Source organism: Pleurodeles waltl, chromosome 10, assembly GCF_031143425.1.
Source record: "Pleurodeles waltl isolate 20211129_DDA chromosome 10, aPleWal1.hap1.20221129, whole genome shotgun sequence".
In the NCBI taxonomy this organism is placed as follows: domain Eukaryota; kingdom Metazoa; phylum Chordata; class Amphibia; order Caudata; family Salamandridae; genus Pleurodeles; species Pleurodeles waltl.
In genome coordinates this window covers 1,056,264,652-1,056,285,280 of record NC_090449.1, presented here as the reverse complement: position 1 = coordinate 1,056,285,280, position 20,629 = coordinate 1,056,264,652, and the positions used below count along the sequence as shown (strand labels likewise).

Below are 20,629 nucleotides of genomic sequence, written 5' to 3'. Positions count from 1 at the left end.
TCAATCTGTGGCCTGGGGATTGTCAGTCCCCAGGCCACATATTGGGCACGAAAGACAACTGGCTTCCCCCTTGGCACAGGCATTGAGAGCACCATGTAAATAGCCCTTAAGACTAAATTCTAAGGATGTAACTCAATGACAAAGGCCTGTGACTATGGCCTGCCTATGACCCAGAAATCCCAGGTGTTAGCCTGGGGCATTGGAAGATGGTGACAAAAACATTCTTCCAAATGAATCCATACCATTCACCTGCCTTCTTGCCAGGGTGTTTGTTTCTCAAAAAATGTGTTAAAGTGATCAGCAAAAAGGTTTCTATTGTGAACATATGTGCACCTTCATGGCAACCTTCAGCAAGCTAGAACTAAGTAAATAAAATACATTGCTTGAATTGTATTTAAAAGGTAATGGTTTTGTGTGCCATGCCCCACTTTTAACACATAAAACCATTACCTTTATTAAGCAACACAATTTATTTGCTCTATGACAGTGGGGGTGAACATTTCAAATATGCTAAGAAAGGTAAAATGCTGCTCTCCTTGTATAACAACGATTTTCATTTTGAATTAGTTCTCATTTCATTGTTTCCTTTCAGTATGAAAAAGATGCATGTGATTACAATAAATGAAATGCCTGGGGGGAATTTCTCATTTCGCCAGTGGCATTGGAGGCATTTTATAACTCTGCATTACTCTTGTAACATGGAATCACTGATAAATTCTGCCGCTCTGCTGGTGGAATTAATCTGCTGTGGGAAACTTTCTAACAGGGCTGGAAGAGGGAGCAGTCACTCTGTGTTTGAAAACCTCTGCAGATTAAAGTTTGGGGTGTGCACTGATGTGCATTTGATATTGGGCTGCACTATTTTGTAGCACAAAATGCATCCTCATATCCATTTTTGGACACAAGGGTGAATTTTGCGCAAATAAAACAGCGCCAAATGCCAGCTCTGCCCCATCGAGGAAATCCAGGGAATCTTGTGGAATTTTAATGTAATTCCACGGAATTCCACAGAATCAAACTCCTCCATTTCCTCCTCCTGCTAGAAATGACATATGATATGCGAGTGTGTCTGTGCATCTCAGTGCACACATGCAATACTTAATTTGAGCCTGTGGTAGCAGGTGGGGCCCATAGCACTCATTTTTGGGGGCCAGCACTTATTTTTTACTAAGCAGATGTTGACAGAAAAAAAAAAGTGGGAAGGAGGAAGAGAAAGTTGGAAAAACAGTGACAAAGAAAGCAGGAATGAATGGAACCCGAAAGAGTGAAATAAAGGCAAAGAGAGTGATGGTGGTGGAAAGAGGCAAGAAGTGAAATCAAGACTTTGCACCCTTGGAACTCTTCACCTCTGACATTCGGTAGCACTGACTGTGGGCTTCCAGCATTAACACAAAAAAGGTCCAAGTTAATGCATTTTCTTCTGGCAACAGAGCTTGTAAACACAACACCTTCACTGGCAACCAGTATCAAAGAGGATCACCTTCAAACTCCTCATTCACGCACACAAGGCCCTCCACGACACAGGCCCAGCCTACCTCAACGACAGACTCACCTTCCACACCCCCACCCACAATCTTCGCTCCGCCAGCCTCGCCCTCGCCTCCATCCCCCGCATCCGCCACACCACCGCCGGAGGAAGATCCTTCTCTCACCTAGCCGCCAAGACCTGGAACTCCCTACCGCTCCACCTTCGCCAGACCCAAGAACTCTTGACATTCAGGAAACGCCTCAAGACATGGCTTTACGACCAGTAGCTCCTCCCCCCCCCAGCACCTTGAGACCCTAACAGGTGATTAGTGCGCTCTATAAATCCTTGATTGATTGAAGGAGGTGATACTGCCCTGAGTTTCGGAGCCCTGCTGTCTGCAAAATATGCATTATACTCTGTGCTTAATTTGTGCTTGTTGTTTCCGGTGCAATTTTTTTTTAGGGCTGGCGCTTAGTCTTCTGCCTCAAGCATTTGATGCGTGCAAAAGACACGTTTGGGAAGGACGGAGGAAGAGAAAAATGAAAAAGTGTCACAATGAGAGAAAGCAGAAAGCTGCAGGTGTGAGCTGAAGGGGCAGGGAGTGGCTTCAAATGGATTGAAGAGGTCAGAGATGGCTTCGGAATTACACTGCCTCCGTGTTCGCACATTTAATTGCAGCTGCCACGTGTCTAAGAGGAGGGCTTTGAGCACCGGCACCTTCTTATTTACAAGTTAAGCATTGATTATACCAGAGACATTTCGAGTTAATGTATGGAACTCAAGATGTCAAAAGAAAGCACAAAGACCCATTCTGCACTGGCAAGGGCAGAAAAGACCATGGCCCGAGCTGGCTGCTCTCAGCTCCTCAGTGCTGGGTCAGTCTCGGTCAGTCTCAGATTCCAAAGCGGGACAGAGAGTGCATGAGAGGGTTCAGAGGCGGGGATAGGCATCACATGACCATGGTAGAAATGTATCCGGTTCGAGGCTGTTGTGTAGAACTAACAGCATTCCCTGAGACGGAAGGAAGAAGCCCTTGCTTGGAGGTCAGGGAGAAAAAACATTGACCTGGACTTAAAGAAGGAGGGATGACTAGATAATGCCAGGTGAAGTGGGCGAACTGGCATCTTGTTTGATTGACACATGACTGCTGGATGCCATCTCTCCATGGGCCACCAGCCATATCATTAATTAAACTGACACCCAGGTGCCCCCTATAAGAGGGGCCTCAGGATATTTTTACTCCTGGCAAACCCTAAATGACATCTCCACTGAACTAGCACCATGTGGGGAAGTGGGGCAGAGCATGCAGGGTACCAGCTCCTGCAGGTCTTAATATTGAGGATGGCATTATCGCCCTACAAAAATATTATAGCAAGATTATGGACTACCCAATATTGTGATGTCATTATGGACAGCTAAGTATAGATATAGTACCTCTTAACCAGGAGTGGCTCGGGTGGCTGGGGCTGGGGCTGGGCGGGGAAGAGGGGGGTCGTGGGCACGGGAAAAAAATAATTCAATAATAATAATTTTAAAAAACGCACCTCTGCTCCCATGCCGCTCCTCTCCTGTCGCTGCTGCAGGTACAGGCTCCCAGCCTGCCCTGCGCCAATCCTGATGCTGCTCTGAGCAGCGTCAGGATTGGTTGGGAGCATCCAGCCAGGGAGCTCCCAGGCAGACTGGGAGCCGGCGCATGCTCTCTCGAGCCCAGCTGGGCTGGAGAGAGCCTACAGCGCATGTGTGTGTGGCCGGCCCTAGACGGCCGGCCAAACACACATGCGTTCTGAGGGGAGTGCACAGAGCACTCCCCTCGGCTCATCACCTCCAATGCCCCGTCCCTTTTGCACGGAAAGGGTAATAAATAGAGTTTATTATCCTTTCCGTGTAAAAGGATTTGCAGCAGTTGCTGCTGGCGGTGGGGCGACGCTCCTCCGCCCATACGGAGGAGCTGCACCTGCTCTTAACTCCACATACCAAGAACATATCTATCATCAAGGTACATGTGTGTGGAATAACACATCTACACTAACCTACATATTTTTACCTTCAAGGTATTACTGTAGTTACTATTCCTGCTACAATATGTTTACAGGACGATAATTAAAACACAATACCTGGGTAGTGCAGATGTACTGCATCTCTCGAGTGCCCTGATGCCCATGTCTTCTACTAATATAGAGCATGAATGCCGGCAAAGGCGTCCCTCATTATCCAAGTGGCCCCATGCAAATGAAGGCTTGGCCACTATCCAATGTGTGGGCACTAACTCAGCATCTGTGTAATGGGTATTAGGAAAGGTTCAGCACAAACAGCTGCAGTCTCTTCTGCAACAAGGAGCTGCCCCAGGAGGGTAGAAAGAGGCAGAAGCCAGCACTGCACTTGAAGAGGAGAGTGCTTATAACAGAGACCTTTCAGCTGCATCTCTCAAGCAGCAAAGCCAGCTCCTGGGTCAGGTGTCCCTGCTGTTCACTTTAAGCAAACTCACGAATTCCACCCCCACGAGGTCAGGGCTGGACCGGAAAGCAAAATCAGCCCTGGCAAAAATGTTCAAATCAGCTGCTCGCTGCAGAAGATCACAAGATGAATTGGGCATGGGCGGGGCACGGTCTGGTCATGCAACCCATCTTTTACTTAAAGCAGCCCCCTAGCCTGCCGCCTACCAGGGAAATGCAGAGTTACATGGCCAGTCCGGCCAGCTGGGCTTCAATGCGTCTGTGACTTCAGCTGTTACCAGGCCAGGCTCTAAGAACACTTTATGCCACTATTAGATTGGCATATGTTGGGCATCAAGATAGTTCAATAAGTGAAGCAATGCTTTGGCTGCTGATAAAGGAGGGAGCAGGCTGCATCATTAAGTGAAGGAAGGGCAGCCAGCAGTAAACAGGATGCTTCAGAAGTCTGTAACATGCTGGGAAAAGACCCATTAATACAGGGATGACCGACACCAATAAAAAACTTCAATGGGGATCCGAAAATCTGATGCGAAAGAAATGAGTCTCTTCATTACACACTGCTAATGATGCTGGTGTATTATACATCACTGGATGCTGGCAGAATGCAGCATCTTCACTTGGACCAGTGATGCAGGGAGATGCGCATTAGCTTTGCCTTCCAGTGACCTTCGAAGTTGTGATAATATTGAAAGTTCACACAACAGACAGCATTGCTTCTTGGTGTTTAAATAATAGTTGCTATGAAAACATTGAAATGTTGGGAGATGCACTGAAGACAGTGCAGTGTCTCAGGGCCAGTAAAGGCTGGTGTAGACCTTCAGCTCCCACATTCCAATGTTTGTCTTTCTGTGTAATTTAGCACATTCTTCTCTCAGAGGGTGGACTTTTCTAGTACGGTTAAAGCCCTTCCACCTCGACGTATACGACTTGTTAAAGGCCCTCTTGCTCATAATAGGCCCACCTCGCCTCAGCACCAGGGCCTTTAACAACCAGTAAAGCCCTCAGCCATGGGCTACAGTGCTATATCAGAATTCTGGGATATGGAGAATTCCATGTAAGACAATGAAGCGGGTGAGGGACAACAATGGCTATTGTTGGATTTCTAGTCTATTAGAACATTGGAACGTTGGCAGCTCCATTGAAAACAATGGAGTGCTCCGGGCTTTTACTGGCTGGTAAAATCCCGGAGCCGCCAACATTCCAATCTTCTTTGTTCACAGCAGCAGCAGCTGTGAACAAAGAAGATTGGAAAGCCTCACGGAGCCTGAGGGGATTGTAATCCCCTCCGGTTCCGTGAAGCCTTTCTTTTATTTAGGAGAACATTCTGCCCTCTAATGGCAGAATGTTCCAATAGCCTTAGAACCCACCGTAGCGGGCTCTACCGGCTATTAAAGGGCGTCTCCCTTGCTAAATGCAGGAGCGAGCCTTTAATAGCCGGTAGAGCCCGCTACGGTGGGTTCTAAGGCTATAGTATTTCCCTTCTGTGTCTCTGTTAGAGCTGTCAGCCTTAGGGTGGTCTTCTCCCAAATGTTTTCCCTTCCGCCTCCATTTATGCTGATCTTGTTTTTGCTGGTCTAAGGACTCTAAGTGAATGTGCTCACTCATTAAAACATGATAATATCGGTTTATGCCCAATTAGCATATTTAGTTTACTTGTAAGTCCCTAGTAAAGTAGTAATATATGTACACAGGGCCTGTAAATTAAATGCTACCAGTGGGACTGCTGCACTACTCATTGTGCCACCCACTTAAGTAGCTGTTTAAACGTGTCTCAGGCCTGCCATTGCAGACTGTATGTGTGATTTTGAATTGCCATTTTAACCTGGCAAGATAAACTTTTTACCAGGTCCAAACCATTCTTTTTAATATGTATGTCACCCCTAGGTTAGGCCCTAAACAGCCCACATAGCAGGGTGCAATGTATTTAAAAAGTAGGACATTTGTGTTTAAGTTTTACATGTCCTGGTAGTGAAAAACTCACTACTGCACTGGCCTGCCTTGGAGGTACCTTATTACAATTAATAAGCTGTAATTTCTAAATGGGAGCAGGTAATCAGTTCATTTTTGGTGTCTTTGGAATTGTATCAAAAATCCTCTTTATGGTAAAGTCAGATTTTAAATTACATTTTCAAAAAAGCCACTTTTAGAAAGTTGGCAGTTTCACGCCTTAGCCATTAAGTGCCTGTATTCTGTCTCTGGGTCACATGGCTAGGTGTAGCTGAGCATTAGGCTTTGTGTATTCATCCTGGACATCCACAAACATTGGAGAGCTTAGGTGTGCCTGGATGCGCCTTCAATGGTAGGACGGAAGAGCCTGATTAGGTGTGCCTGGATGGGCATTCACTGGTAAGATGTGAGGGAGGAGCTGGGCCCAGCCCTACTTACACTTGAATAGGCTGAGCTTTGCCTCCATACAAAGGGCTGCATACTCCCTGTAGTTAGTCTGGAGCCAGGACAGGTGAGGCAGGATGGCTATGGAATTCACAGGAAAGCCTCTAGGAGCTTCTCCCTCCTTCCGATGGAAGAGCACTAGGTATAAGTACTGGATCTCAGACTCCAACTCTTCAGTACACTTCTGGACCTGTGAATATTCTTCCTAGAAGAACTGCTGTGCTGCTGAAGATGAAAGCACTGCCAAACTGCTAGGCTGCTGACTTGCTGGACTGATGCCTTTCTGTGCTGACCTGCTGCCTGCTGCCCTCTTGCCTGGGTGAGAAGTACTTGACCTGCATTTGTTGAACCCAGGATCCCAGAGTGACTCCAAGGGCTAGTTGGCTGGCCTTCTGACTTGCACCTGAGGGACAGAGGCTCCTACAACCTCAACCACAGTGTATTAACTCTGCCATCTATGAGTCTACCCTGCCAAGTAGTGCCACCACAATCCTGGTCCCTTGGAAGAGGGCCTAAGGTGCTATGCCAGCCTCTGTGGATCCAGCAGATCCGTCACATTCTTGCTGTGCGGTGCAACCCAAGCAGAACCGATGCATCACCACTACTGCGTGGATCACCCCATCACAAAGACCCGCATCAGAGCCTACAGCCTCATCGGAAATGCCACTGCACAATGCATCCTTGGTGCAGGCCCTCACATCCTTCGCCGACAGCAACCTCAGTGACGATGCCGTACTCCGTATTGCAGCCTCGTAATTCCTCAGAATCGACGCATCACACGACTGTGCAACCCATACTCGAGGCCAGACTTTGTATCACAAGCCCCATCAACAGGATCCTCGATGACAACGCAGGGTCTCACATCACAGCCTTGCTGCATCTAAGAACTGCTGCATCACTTTGGCTGAGCAACGCATCTTTGACGTGGACCCACGCATCTCTCCGCAAACCAGGATTTAAGGTACTTTGTTCAGTGGACCTAACTGAGGCCCTATGGCCAGCCTGCACCCCATCACGGTCAACCTGAATTTGTGACTTTTTTCTGGTCCTGTATCCTGGGATCTATAGCTTTGATTTCACAGGAAAGCACAGGCTTCTGAAGCATTAGTTTATTCTGCCACCCTAAAAGCGTTTTATTATGGCTGTGGGTGAAGTTTCAAATTTTGCACTGAAAGGGAATCTCCCTCTAAAAGCGGGGTTTATATTTTCTGTCAAGTTTTTCTCTTGTGCGCTTACTTTTGGTAGACGTTTCTTCCCAATATAGACTTTTTTTTTCAAACTTTGGAAGATTAAAAATAAATCATTACATTCCAAAAGTAAAAACTTTATAACTTCATATGACCTATGCTTACGTTTGATTCTTTAAAACTTTTAGGTTTTCCAGAAAAGATTAAACAAGCTTTGTCCTGGGACAGAAATGCAGCAAATATTCATTTCACCGTTTGCGCTGCTTTTTTAGAATGCAATAGAGGAAACTGATCCTGTCTACTTTTAGATCAGCAGGGTTTGCACCAGTGCAAAAAAGAAGAAACTAGACAGAAAGAACTGAACATAATCTATCAGATCTTAGCTGATAAATAATTTCACAGATATACTACTGTTTTAACAAGGACAACAACTGACCAATAAGCAACCTGTGTTTAAAAAATGAAGCAAAGTAACTTTGTTTTATTTATGCTGGATTATTACAAGAAACTACCCAAACTGGCTTTGATTAGAGTTTGCTTTATCCTACACTTCTAAAAGTGAAAAATAATTCTGTTCCATTTCTCATTATATGAACATAACAAAAACAGAGCTGATGGGGATTTATTCAATTTTTTACCCTAGGACATTTGCTATAGACAGGAGAAAACTCATTTTGAACTATTCATGTTTAAAAAAGTAGCAAAAAAGTTTTATAAAGGTTTACACATGAAGCAAAACGTATTATAAAGGTGCAAGAAAATGACAATTTCACCAGCAAAGTTTTGTTAACATGACAGATTTTGCGAGCTCATGAATTTGTTGATTGTCACCGGTGGGAAACCTTTACCTTTTGGTAAAATCTCCTACAAAAATGCGGGAGAGGTTTTTTTGCTGGAAGCATTTAGCAAAACAGGGATTGTGTGATTTTTTTTCTTTTGAAAAACCGATTTCTTGATGGATGTTCTCGTGATTTGTTGAAACAAAACTCTTTGTGAAGCTGGTGAGTTCGCTGAAATTCTAGAATATACTTCACCAAGTTGGCAAAAGCAAATTTTAGAGATTTTGCACCCCCCATTTTGCATTTGCGCAAAGTATTTGTAATGTGACTGTACTTGATGCAATAAAAGCTGAATGTCTGATTCAGATGCTAACCTTCGATTTCTGCTTACAGGGACTTCCTTCTGGTGCCTGTTGGACATTGTACCCATCAAGAATGAGAAAGGAGATGTGGTGCTCTTCCTGGCCTCCTTCAAAGACATCACAGACATGAAAGTGAAGCTGGCACAGGCGGACAAACAGGAAGGTTGGTACCCAAAATACTTATGTGGTAGAGAGGCTAGAGAAGCTGATGAACTAAAAGATCCACCTTCCTCATGATCCATCTGAAGCAGCAATGTCCAATGTGCGTTCAGGTGGATTTTTCCAGTGACCACTTAACAGGATAGCCACATCATGTTCAATTACAATGATTTAATCTAAATTGATCTTATTTACTTTGCACTGTCAATCCAGGAAATCTGACATGGCCCAGTAATCTTAGACCTACTTTGGACATCTCTGAGCTAAGCCAATAAGCAGTCATTAGACAATCAGGGGCTGTATTGCATATGTTGCACCCAAGACCCAGTTAAAGGTGCGCGGATCAATCAATGCAAAAGTAATTTTCAGTTGGTGCGATTTTTTTTTTCTTCCACTTATTAGTGCAAAAGTCACGTTAAAGTGTGACGTCAGAACACGGTCTGGTGTAAATTTGCCTAGTCACGAGTGCTCAATCATCAATGTAAAGTATGTAAATCGGTACCTGCAGGACATTTGCAGCCAAATTGGCCCTTACTAACCAGGTGCAAAGATACCAAACATAGCCATCGATTTGAAAATGCACAATCCAAACAAAATTTAGATTTATGGATTAATTGTTGAAGAAATCAACGTAAAAGTGACTACATATATGAATATGTCCATGCTCCACACGGGTATCTCTGTGTGTGTAGGGGTGAACATGCATTTACCATACGTTGAGCAAAGAGTCACTATGTGCCCATTACTCAAGCACTCTCTCATTTCTCAAATCATTTCCCCAGTTTCATTAGGTTCTCTGGTTATAATTGTGTCCCAGATCACATAGTGTGTCAATCTATGTTCTGCAGAGAATTTAGCGGATCCACACAAGAAACAACAAGTAGTGTGAAGTAGCACCTTGAGACAAAACTAAATAGAAAAAATAGTGAAAATGTTCCAATTTGGTAGCACTAAATATGTTAGGGTGAGCAGAGAATCCATCAGGGCGAAAATCAACAGAACCTTCAGCTTTGTGTTTGGTTAGGGTCCTAGATTATGGGCTTTTTAAAAGGACCACTAAATAATACATACCTGTAGAAAAAAGTCTAGAAACGTTACCTTCAGACTAAGAATTCTTGGAGCTTACTTTACTCATGTGGAAGTAGATCACAAAAGTCCGAAGAAGGTACCACAACTTTCATCCACTGAACAGGTGCTCACCTGAAAGATGGCTTGACTTCAATAAACCACCCACCACACCAACTAAGCCCATATGAAATATGAAGAGATATGCTATATGCGGCTGGCCAAGGAAGGGCCCTAATTTGGCCCACCACAGTAAGTCCCAAAAAGTTATATATTATGACCGCTTCTTAACATCTCACACAGACTAGCAGATATGGGATGGTAGTAAAAAGTCTAAAGAAGATGTCACAGCTTTCATCAACTGAACATGTGCTCACATGAAAGACAGCTTGGCAGCAATAAACCACCCGCCACACCAACTAAACCCACATTGAATAATTGAAGAGATTTGCTATATGCCTCTGGCCAAGAAGGACTAATTTAGTCCACGAATCTAGGCCCTCTAAAGTTATACATTATGACAGCTTCTTGACATCTCACACTGGCTATCAGATATGGGATGGTAGGAAAAAAAAAGTCCATGCCAGGAGATCTCACCATCATTTCTTCCTCCAACCTATACCTAGTCAGGACCATAAACTTTCAACAAAATATTTCAGAATGGGCAACCCAGGACACTAACCGGATAGGGGGGCTGTGATCTTAAAAATACTATAAAGGAACCTGCGGAGCTGCTCAAAGCTGCCAGCTTACTGAAAGCCTTTCTCTTGCGCTTCTTCATTGGTCACATTGTTAAGTGATTCATTCCATAGGATGATAACTTAGCCTCGGGGGTCTCATGAATGAAATGGAAACACGTCCCACACAGGATCAAAACAAGGACATTACCACACACCCTACATGGTGTGCCATGCTACAAGCTCTTCAGCAACCCACAAGCTTGGGTTTTAAGATGAACATTCTCTAAAATGATCATCCTTGACCTTAAAGCCCTCTAACTCCTGCAAGATAAGGAATTTAGTATGGGGAAAGATAAGGAATTTAGGGGGTTATTCCAACTTTGGAGGAGGTGTTAATCCGTCCTAAAAGTGACAGATATACCACCAGCCGTATTACGAGTTCCATAGGATATAATGGACTCGTAATACGGCTGGTGGTATATCCGTCACTTTACCGTCACTTTTAGGACGGATTAACACCTCCTCCAAAGTTGAAATAACCCCCTTAGTATTGGAAAAAAAGCTTTATGTCTCAAATAAAGTATTATTGAGTTCCAAAATTAAGGGATTGGGCCTACAGGTCCCGCATATTTTAGGCATGGAATGGCTGACTATCTGAGAGAGGCTGTGGAAAGGAGATAATACAGTAAGGAAGAAACACGCCTAGAGATGAAGGAACAGGTCGTTAGTATTTGAGTCGGGAATTGGATTTATGGAGAAATTACAGCAAAGTTGGAGTGGGTTCTAACCCTTACATTTCCACTGGCAACAGAGATCAAGGGGTGACGAAATACAAGGTATACTAGCCCTTGCCATTGTATTTTGGAATAATGTACCAGATATACAAAGCTACTGGTTGCAAAAAGGAACTACAAATTGCAACCTGACTTTTGAGACCACTATCTCGTTTTGAAAACTGACCTCTGTGCTAATAGGTGAGTTCAGTAAATATCAGATTGGTGGAGGTCACATAATGACTTAATTAATATTCATGATGCAGGTTGCAAATTGCTACTCCTTCTGCTTACTACCTGCATGGAGTGTCCTGCTAGCGAAAGTAGATTATGCAAACGTGAAAGTATTTCAAAATTGATTTTTTAAGCAGTCCAAGTCATTTAAAGGAAACAGCGCTGTTTTAAAAAAAAGTGTTTCTATTTAGAAAAACCTCATTGAGAGCAGGCAGTGGTCCGCTGAAGCACTGTCCACTGCCCATGGAACATCCACTAGTTTCCCAAATGGGAAAGGGTCAAAGAGGGACCTCTTGCCCCGTGTGAATCAGTAACCACCCCAACATGGAAGTCAGTAACTGGTCAATCACTTGTGCCCAGAAGAACCATTGAAAACCATTAATGCATATGGTACTAATTCACAATTTGAAAGGAAAGCCCAAAACTTACCCTGCTGAAACTAAGAACTCATAGCCATGATTAAGCCCATTTTACTAGTCAGTGAAAATTCACTGACAAATAAAATGGATTTAGGACATTAGAAAAAGCTTGTTGCCTCTCACAACGCCTCTGATTAAGTGAATCTGAGGATTTGCTTCTGATCAAGAGCTTTGTACATCTTGTCCTTCTAATGTTCTTCTCTGGAGTGTGTTGCGGATTTTTCTCAAATTAAAGCTTTGTATTGGGAGTGTAAGGTTGTTAAGCCTTAAGACCCCACTGACCTGGTAAGTGAACTGCTCTGCCACCGTGTAGCTCCACCAATGAGTACAGCCCGTCTGTCTTGAACTCTGACCCCGGTCAGGAGTTTGAGGCCCTCCGCCATCCGCAGGCTCCTGCCTGCGCCTCATCCCTGGTGTCTAGTGGGAGAGCTCTGCTCTTCTGCTAGGCTGCGACTTTTGCCTTTTTTCAATTTCTGTGCTTTTTCATCTTTTTTCCGCTTCTTCTCGCTTTCACCCTTATTTTTTCGATTTTCACTTTTTGCACTTTCCCGCTTCCCCCTCCCAGCTGTCCTCTCCTCCCCCCTCTCCCTACTTAATGGTGGCTGTGCCGAAGGTGCGCTAAAGGCAAGCCCATCTGCGCCCGTCCGCAACCCTACCGCCTCCAGCGCTAGGACCCTTGGACCTCCCGCCTGCCACCTCTACACCAAGAGACCCTTCACCTGTCGCCACTTCAGATTCACCAGCCTGTGCAACTCTAATCCACCCCGAGGACCCACAAAGCAGAACACAACCTCAGCTGCATCCTGATCAGCACGCTCTCCATCCACAGGCATGCCATCGAGCTCTGAAACCTCATCGACACAACATCCCCGGACGTCGCCTTCCTCAAAGAAACCTGGCTAAACCCCTCCTCGGCACCAGACACTGCCATCGCTATCCCTGGCGGCTACAAAATCATCCGCAAAGCCACACAAACCGTCCTGGGGGAGGTATCGCCATTGACCACAAAGAGTCCCTGCGTCTCTCGACCAACACGGAAGACACCACAACCAACATGGAACTCCTCCACTTCCAGATTGGAATTAACCCAAACACCACACTGCGAGGCATCCTCATCTACAGGCCCCCTGGCCCCTGCCCCCGTTCTGCGACACCATCGCGGACCTCGCCACTACACATGCGCTCATTTCCAAGGACTACATCCTCCTCAGGGACCTCAACTCCCACCTGAGAACCCCAATGACAACAACTCCAAGACGCTGCTTGAAAACCTCACAAACCTTTTACTCAAGTAACTCATCACTTCACCCACCCACTCCACCGGACACACACTTGACCCCATCTTCACCGCCAGCAACCTCATTTCCATCAGCCACATCACCGAACTCCAATGAACCAACCTCTGCTGCATCCACTTCACCTTCAGCAAACCACCCGACCAACACCTCACTCACCGACCCTCCCACCCCCGCAGGAGCTGGAACAAGATCACCAAGGACCAGCTATTCCACCAGCCTCAATAATTCACCTCCCCCCCAAGATGACCTTGACGTGAACACAGCTTCCCTAGACCTCAACAACTGGATCTCAGACTGCGCCTACACCTTAGCCTCATTAACAAACCCTCCAACAGACACACAGCAACGAAAGCCAATTGGTTCACCCCGCCTTGAAAGAAAGTAGGGCACCAATAGGACCCCCACCAACCACGAAGCCTTAAAAAAAGCCATGAACACCCACCACCAACTCATCAGGACCACCTAGAGGAACACCTTACAGGAACGCATCAACAACAACACACACAACAGCAAAGAGCTCTTCGCGATCATCAGCGGACTGACCAACCCCAGAGCGAACTCCACGGACATACCCCCCTCCCAAAAACTCTGCAACAACCTCTCCACCTACTTCCACCGCAAGATATCAGACATCTACAGCAGCTTCCCGGCTCAGGACCACCCCAGGCCCTCCACTGCCATACCCACCACCAAAGTTTCTCCAAACCCCACCACCTACTCTGTTGGTCCAACATCTCCAATGAAGAAACCCTCAACATCATGAACACCATCCATTCTGGCTCACCCTCCGACCCCTGCCCCCACCACATCTTCAACAAAGCAGGTATCACCAATGCTCCCAAACTCCTGCACATCATCAACCGCTCCTTTGAAACCACCAACTTCCCAGAAATCTGGAAACACGCCGAAATCAACACCTTACTGAAGAAGCCCACCGCAGACCCAGATGACCTCAAGAACTTCCAGCCCATCTCTCTACTCCCCTTCCCAGTGAAATTCATTGAAAAAGCTGTCAATAGACAACTCACAAAACACATCGAAGACAACAACATCCTGGACCCTTCACAGTCAGGCTTCTGGAGCAACCACAGCACCGAGACCACCCTCCTCACCGCCACAGATGACATTCGCATCCTCTGCGACAGGGGTGAGGCCACGTCTCTCATCCTCCTTGACCTGTCCGCCTCCTTCGACACCATCTCCCACCACACTCTATTGACTCGTCTTCATGATGCCGCATCCGTGACAAGGTACTAGAATGGATCACCTCCTTCCTCACCGACAGGACCCAAAAGGTACGACTCCCCCCCTTCTACCCAGAGGCCACCAAGATCAACTGGGCATCCCGCAATGCTCCTCTCTGAGCATCACTCTCTTCAACCTCCACATGGTCCCACTAGCAGCCATCACCAGACACCACGCGCTCAACATCATCTCATACACCGATGACACACAGCTACTCATCTCCCTCACCAATGACCCATACACAGCCAAAGACAACAGAATGAAGGTAGTCACCGCCTGGATGAAGGATAGCTGCCTCAAGCTAAATCCCAACAAAACAGAAATCCTCGTCATCAGCAACAACCCCTCCGCCTGGGACGACTTGTGGCGGCCCACTGCCCTCGAAGCACTCCGGCCCCTACCGACCACTCCCGCAGCCTCGGCTTCAACCTGGACTCAGCACTCTCAATGAACCGTCAAGTCAGCGCAGTCTCCTCCGCCTGCTTCCACACCATGCGCATGCTCTGGAAAATCTTCAAATGGATCCCAACTGAATCCAGAAGAACAGTCACCCAGGCCCTCGTCAGCATCCGCCTAGAATACGGCAACGCACTCTACTCTGAAACCACCGCCAAGGTACAGAAAAGACTGCAACGCACCCAGAACACCTCCATCCGTTTCATTAAGAACACCCCGAGACACAGTCACACCTCTGCCCTACTGAGAGCCGTGCACTGGCTCCCAATAGACTAGAGAATAACATTCAAGCTTCTCATGCACGCCTACAAAGCCGTTCACAACGTCAGACCAGAATACCTCAATTGCAGACTCCACTTCTACATGCCCATCAGACAGCTCCTCTCCACCGACCTCGCCCTTGCCGCCATCCCATGCATCCAGATGACCACAGCCACAGCAGGAGGAAGATCATTCTCACACCTCACCGCCAAGACCTGGAACTCCTTCCCCATCCACCTCAGAAGATCTCCCACCCTATCGCAATTCAGAAAAGACCTCAAAACCTGGCTCTTTGACTGATCCCCAACCGATCGTCGACGACTGTTCCCTTGCTGCCCCCCCAAGCACCTTGAGACCCTAGCGGGTGACTAGTCATGCTCTACAAATCCGCTGATGGATTGAAGGGAGCACAGCAGGGAGAGATGCTGGTCCAAGCACTATTCATGAACACCATGAAATAAAGATAGCAACAACAGGGAGGTCACATCTGTGAGAATCTGAGTTTCCAGCCAGAAGTAACTAGTGATTGAACTCTGTTGAAAGGGTAACTACACAACAGGTCAGTCCCTAGCAAAATTAACAGGAAATACCCCTCAGGTAGGTGAGGAAAGGTTTCAGAAAGAACAACAAAACAAACTTTGGGCCTGATTCCCAAAGGTAAGATTAGACAAAAAGTCTAAGGTTATTACTTCCGGTATTCACAAAGGTAATTATGAGTAGGATCTTTATGTTCACACTCGGGTCGCAATCTCTACACTCGAGGTGGACTCTCTGCCCAAGTGCGGAGACTCCACTCTGCACCAAGAGTGGAATCTCCACCCTCGGGGGCAGAATCACCGCCATTGTGACAGAATCGCCGCACTCGGGGTGCGGAGATTCTGCCCCAAGGGCAGAGATTTCACTCTGGGTGCAGAGATTCCGTCCAGAGCGTGGAGACTGCGTCCTGACTGTGGCCATAAAGAGACTACATGTAACTTACCTTTGTGAATACCGAAATTTGGAAACTTAAACTTTTGGTCTAAGTTTACCTTTATGAATCGGGCCCATAGTGTATACAATCCTGCAAAAAGGTTTAACAAACAATTGTACCCACACCTCGACTGACACCAACATTGACGGTGTCCACAAAGGTTGGTGGAGAGTCCACAGCGACAGAGGAAGCACACGCAGGCATCGAGATGTTCTGGAACAAGGTACATAAGAGATAGTGTTGTGGGTAAAAACCTCAGATCTCCTGCCATTGGGATTGTAAGTATGGCAATGGAGAGAGGGCTACTCTGTGCAGTCTGCTGTCTAGAAATATGTTTATCATTCATAATTAATTTGGTGACTTAAACCTCCATATGTATTGGAATAAGTTATTGAGAACCTTATCAATAGAGAAAATCACAGTGACTCCATCAATGAACTGTGCATGCAAAATAATTGTAATTGTTTTTCTTTAAAAAACATCTCTTTTTGGAGACAGGTATACACGATAATTATCAGTTACAGGATTTTCGGTTTACTGGGTTCAGGGTGTTTAGTTATTCAGTGGTCCCTGCATTCCAATATGTAATCTGGATTTTGTCGAGGGACTCGCTTTGTTCTGTGTGAAGTTGCACAACTTTCCCTGCAGGCTCAAGATAAGGCAGGCGGAGAGGTATTGCTCTGAACTCTGTGTCAATTTTCGACAAACTGATTATAAGGAATGAGACGGCCCCGGCGCCCAGGCTAGCACATTGCTCAGTCATCAGAACATTCAGCCCTGTCCTAACTGAGTTATATTGTGTGACTGGACCTCTTTTTCCCAGCATGAAAGGTCACCTCAGGGACAGTCTCTGCTGCATCAGCAGCTCTTAGGACAAAAGTCATCTCCCAGCTGCCCTGCAGAGAGCCTGCCTGGAGGCTGTTTGAGGTTTACTGCAAAGATGTCTTTATAGGGGACCCTGCATTCACTTCAGTTCCTCAGATTTGCAGACCTGACCTCAGCCCATCCATAGTCAACACTGGATGCCTGAAATGTAAAACTATGGGCCAGATTTACAAGGCCCTTGCGCCCCTTATCGCCACATTTGCAGCAACTTTTTTGCTGCAAATGTGACGCTAGCGGGCCACTAGCATAGCTCCATATTTAGAAGGTGGCGCATACTATGTTTGCGCCACCTTGTAAACCCTTTGTGCCACATCATGCATAATATATGCATTATGTATGCAAAGGGGGCTTTCCCTCGTTAGAGGGTCAATAGAAATGGTGCAGTGGAATCTACAAGATTCCATTGCGCCATTTCTAGTGCCATTTTTAACGCCTACTTGCAGCAGGCATAAAAATAAGGCTCCCATTGATTTTAATGGGCCTCTTAACACTATATTTGATTAGCTAAAAAAATGTTTACGCTAATCCAGTATTGAGTTACAATAACGTACAAAAATTACACTATTGCCCCTAACATGCGCAATGGTGCGGCGTATTGTAAATATGGCACTACCATGGTGGTGTTAGGGAACACAAGGGGGGCGGGGCGCAAGAAAAGTGGCGCATAACTAGTGATGTGCCACTTTCCTGTAAATATGGCCCTAGGTGACTACACTAATTGATGTTGTGTCATTGTCTTTCATAGAACTATGAACACACCTGTTATGTTCTGATTTCAGGCCAATGGGAAGATGTGACACGTCTACATTGCAGAACTGCCAAATTGTAAAAATAAATCACCGTGTGAGGAGGCAGTGGGGCATTGGAGGGGGCAGGGTCTTGTGCCAAGCTCTAACTAAGAGGCACACTTTCCTCCACCAAGCCCATCACTCCTCTCCCCCCAAAAAACCCAAAGGGTCACAGAGGCAGTCACTGAAGTCCTGGGGTGTTTGACATCTAAAGATAAAGATCTAAAGTTATAAAGATAAGCTGAAAAGCTGCTCTCTGCAGTGGTTTCCAGCTCACCTTGCTGCCACCGTGTGATTCTGGCTCTTCACCGGGAGACCTGGCAGGTCTGACATTGTCTGACACCGACTGGTAGGTTATCACGATAGGTTAAATTTTGAGACATGGTCCCAGACTTAATAAGCATTAAAAGAAAATGCAGAGTATCTGAAATGAGACAGAGACACAAGCAAACCATCGTAACATGTGAAAGAACGTTCAGAGGTAGACGTCGTAGCAGCCAGCGGTACATTTGAAGGATGAGAGGCAGCCTAGGTGATGCTTCAAGTTGATGTATCTGTCAGAGAGGGATATATAGGATGGAGTATATGAAAGCAAGAGGTACTTTATCTGATGGTGGAATGACTAAAGTAGCATACATAGGCCCTTATTACAAACCTGGCGGTCTCATGACCACCAGGGTCACGGTCGTGGTTGGACCGCCACCAATGCGGCAGTCCGAGTGCCATACTACGACCGCAGCAGTTGTGACATGGTCGGACCGGCATGGGCAGTGCAAGGGCCCTCCTGGGCAGGACCGTTGCAATGTTCACTGTCTACTTTGCAGACAGTGAACATTGCGACGGGTGCTGGTGCACCCTAGGCAGTACAGCATTCCCAACGGCTCTATTACGAGCCGGGGACAAAGCTGTAGGCGGTTTCCCGCTAGGCCAGCAGCGGAAACTGACGTTCCGCTGGCTGACTCAACGGGAAACTTGTAATGGGCCAGGTGGGGTGGCAGCCACAATGGCAGCAACCTCCCTGTCGGAAATTCAGCGGACGAGCTTTTCCGTCCGTCTAAATCGTAATGAGGCCCATAGTGTCAAGTGTTGTTGCTGGTTTCTGAAGGCTGTTGACTGCGTACAGAGAAAGAATGTATGTGGTCAAGGATTCCCTTCCTTACAAGGCATGAGGGAGTGACTCTGCTACATAATAGAGACTACCCGTCTCATGAAGACTCAATAGCAGCTCTCTAGCCACATATATCCTCTCCCTGTATATTGCCAGCAGCGGAGGACATCACAAGTGTCTTTTAACTGGAATCTTAACACAATTGAGACCTGATGAAGGTACATAACATTGTATGGCACATTTAGAATGTAGAAACATGTAGACAGTTTTAGGATAAAGGATCTGTTGTGGATTCCCTGTGATATGCGATCATATGGAAAGGAGGACAACAATAAAACATTTTAGTTTACCCTCACACATTTTTATTTTCACTCTAAGGTCCTACTTAGTCATGGTAGACAGTGGCTGTCTCTGACAAATCAAAGTACCTGGACTAAAGGAATGTTGAAAACAGACTGATGACCCACAGACCATGTTCCAAGTGCAACAAGGAAGGAGAGACCTGTGCGGAAACATGCCACTCTATGGGGTTAGATTTACAAATCTTTTGTGCTGGTTTTGCACCACAAAACTGATGTCAACCTTGAATAAACATTTTTGTTGGATTTATTTTCTTTCATTTGCCTAAAAGTAGAGCACATCGCTGCTTTGCATTACTCTGTGTATGAGGGCTGTTACATGGGTTGTACATGGGCGTTACCGGGCTGCAACCTATGCATTTTGATGCAAAACTCTATCTACTGACAAAAATACACAAGGTTTTGTGCTAAAGAAATAATGCCACTTTGAAGCAGGCGTTAAAAGGAGAAATACTTTGATTTCTCCTTTTGTTGCCATTTTTCATGTGTGCTGCACTGTACAGAACGCTTACAAAGTAGGAAACGTTTTACAGCTTGTCTAGGCATGCCATTCCAGTACAAACCTATGCTAGACTCACGCAGACCCCGTGCACTATGGTGCAAATGTGTGTGTGGCGTTCAGCACCCTGACTGACTGTGTGCCGGGGTTGAGGGGGAGGGACCGTATCTCTGTAAATATGGCACTTTCCTCCTCTCTCCCATCACACAGCACAGCAACTTTGAGTGTGCGCTGCATTGTGTGACAGGGTCGTAAATCTGGGCTTATGTGTGTAAGGGCTTACACCCTGTGCAAAACACTCAGAAGAAATAGTTGACTGGGGCTTCATAAGTCTTGCAAAATAACACAATAATCATTACTCACAAAGAGTTCCCAAGTATACGGCAACAACAATGGAGTGATTTCAGACTATGGGGGTGATTCTGACCTCGGCGGTAAAATGCCCTTACCGCCGGTCATAAGACCGCCATAACACCGCCGCGGCCGCGGTCAACCGTCACGGTCATTCTGACCCACAACGGCCAAACCTCCAAAAATCCGTCCTCCACTGCAGCCCGCCACATCGGCGGGCAGCGATAAACTGGAGATGACCAAACCTCCACCGTCACGCCAACAGAAATACGCCCATGCCATTACGACCCGCGAATCCACACGGCGGTCATTCAAACGCGGTATTCCATTGGCGGTACACACCGCCGCGGTCAGAATACACACACATCACCAAAACACAGCCACATTGGACAATTTGAAATACACACACCTGATACACATACACACACCACTCACACAC

General features: G+C 46.3%; 1 protein-coding gene across 1 annotated transcript in view; it reads left to right on the top strand.

Annotated features, from left to right (window-relative positions):
* The window catches only part of KCNH8 (potassium voltage-gated channel subfamily H member 8), a 915,601-nt gene that overhangs the window by 511,752 nt on the left and 383,220 nt on the right, over positions 1–20,629 (top strand). Inside the window, exon 3 of the mRNA XM_069212070.1 lies at positions 8,672–8,803. Within this exon, the coding sequence (XP_069068171.1) occupies positions 8,672–8,803 (132 nt within the window). The remainder of the gene's footprint in view (positions 1–8,671; positions 8,804–20,629) is intronic.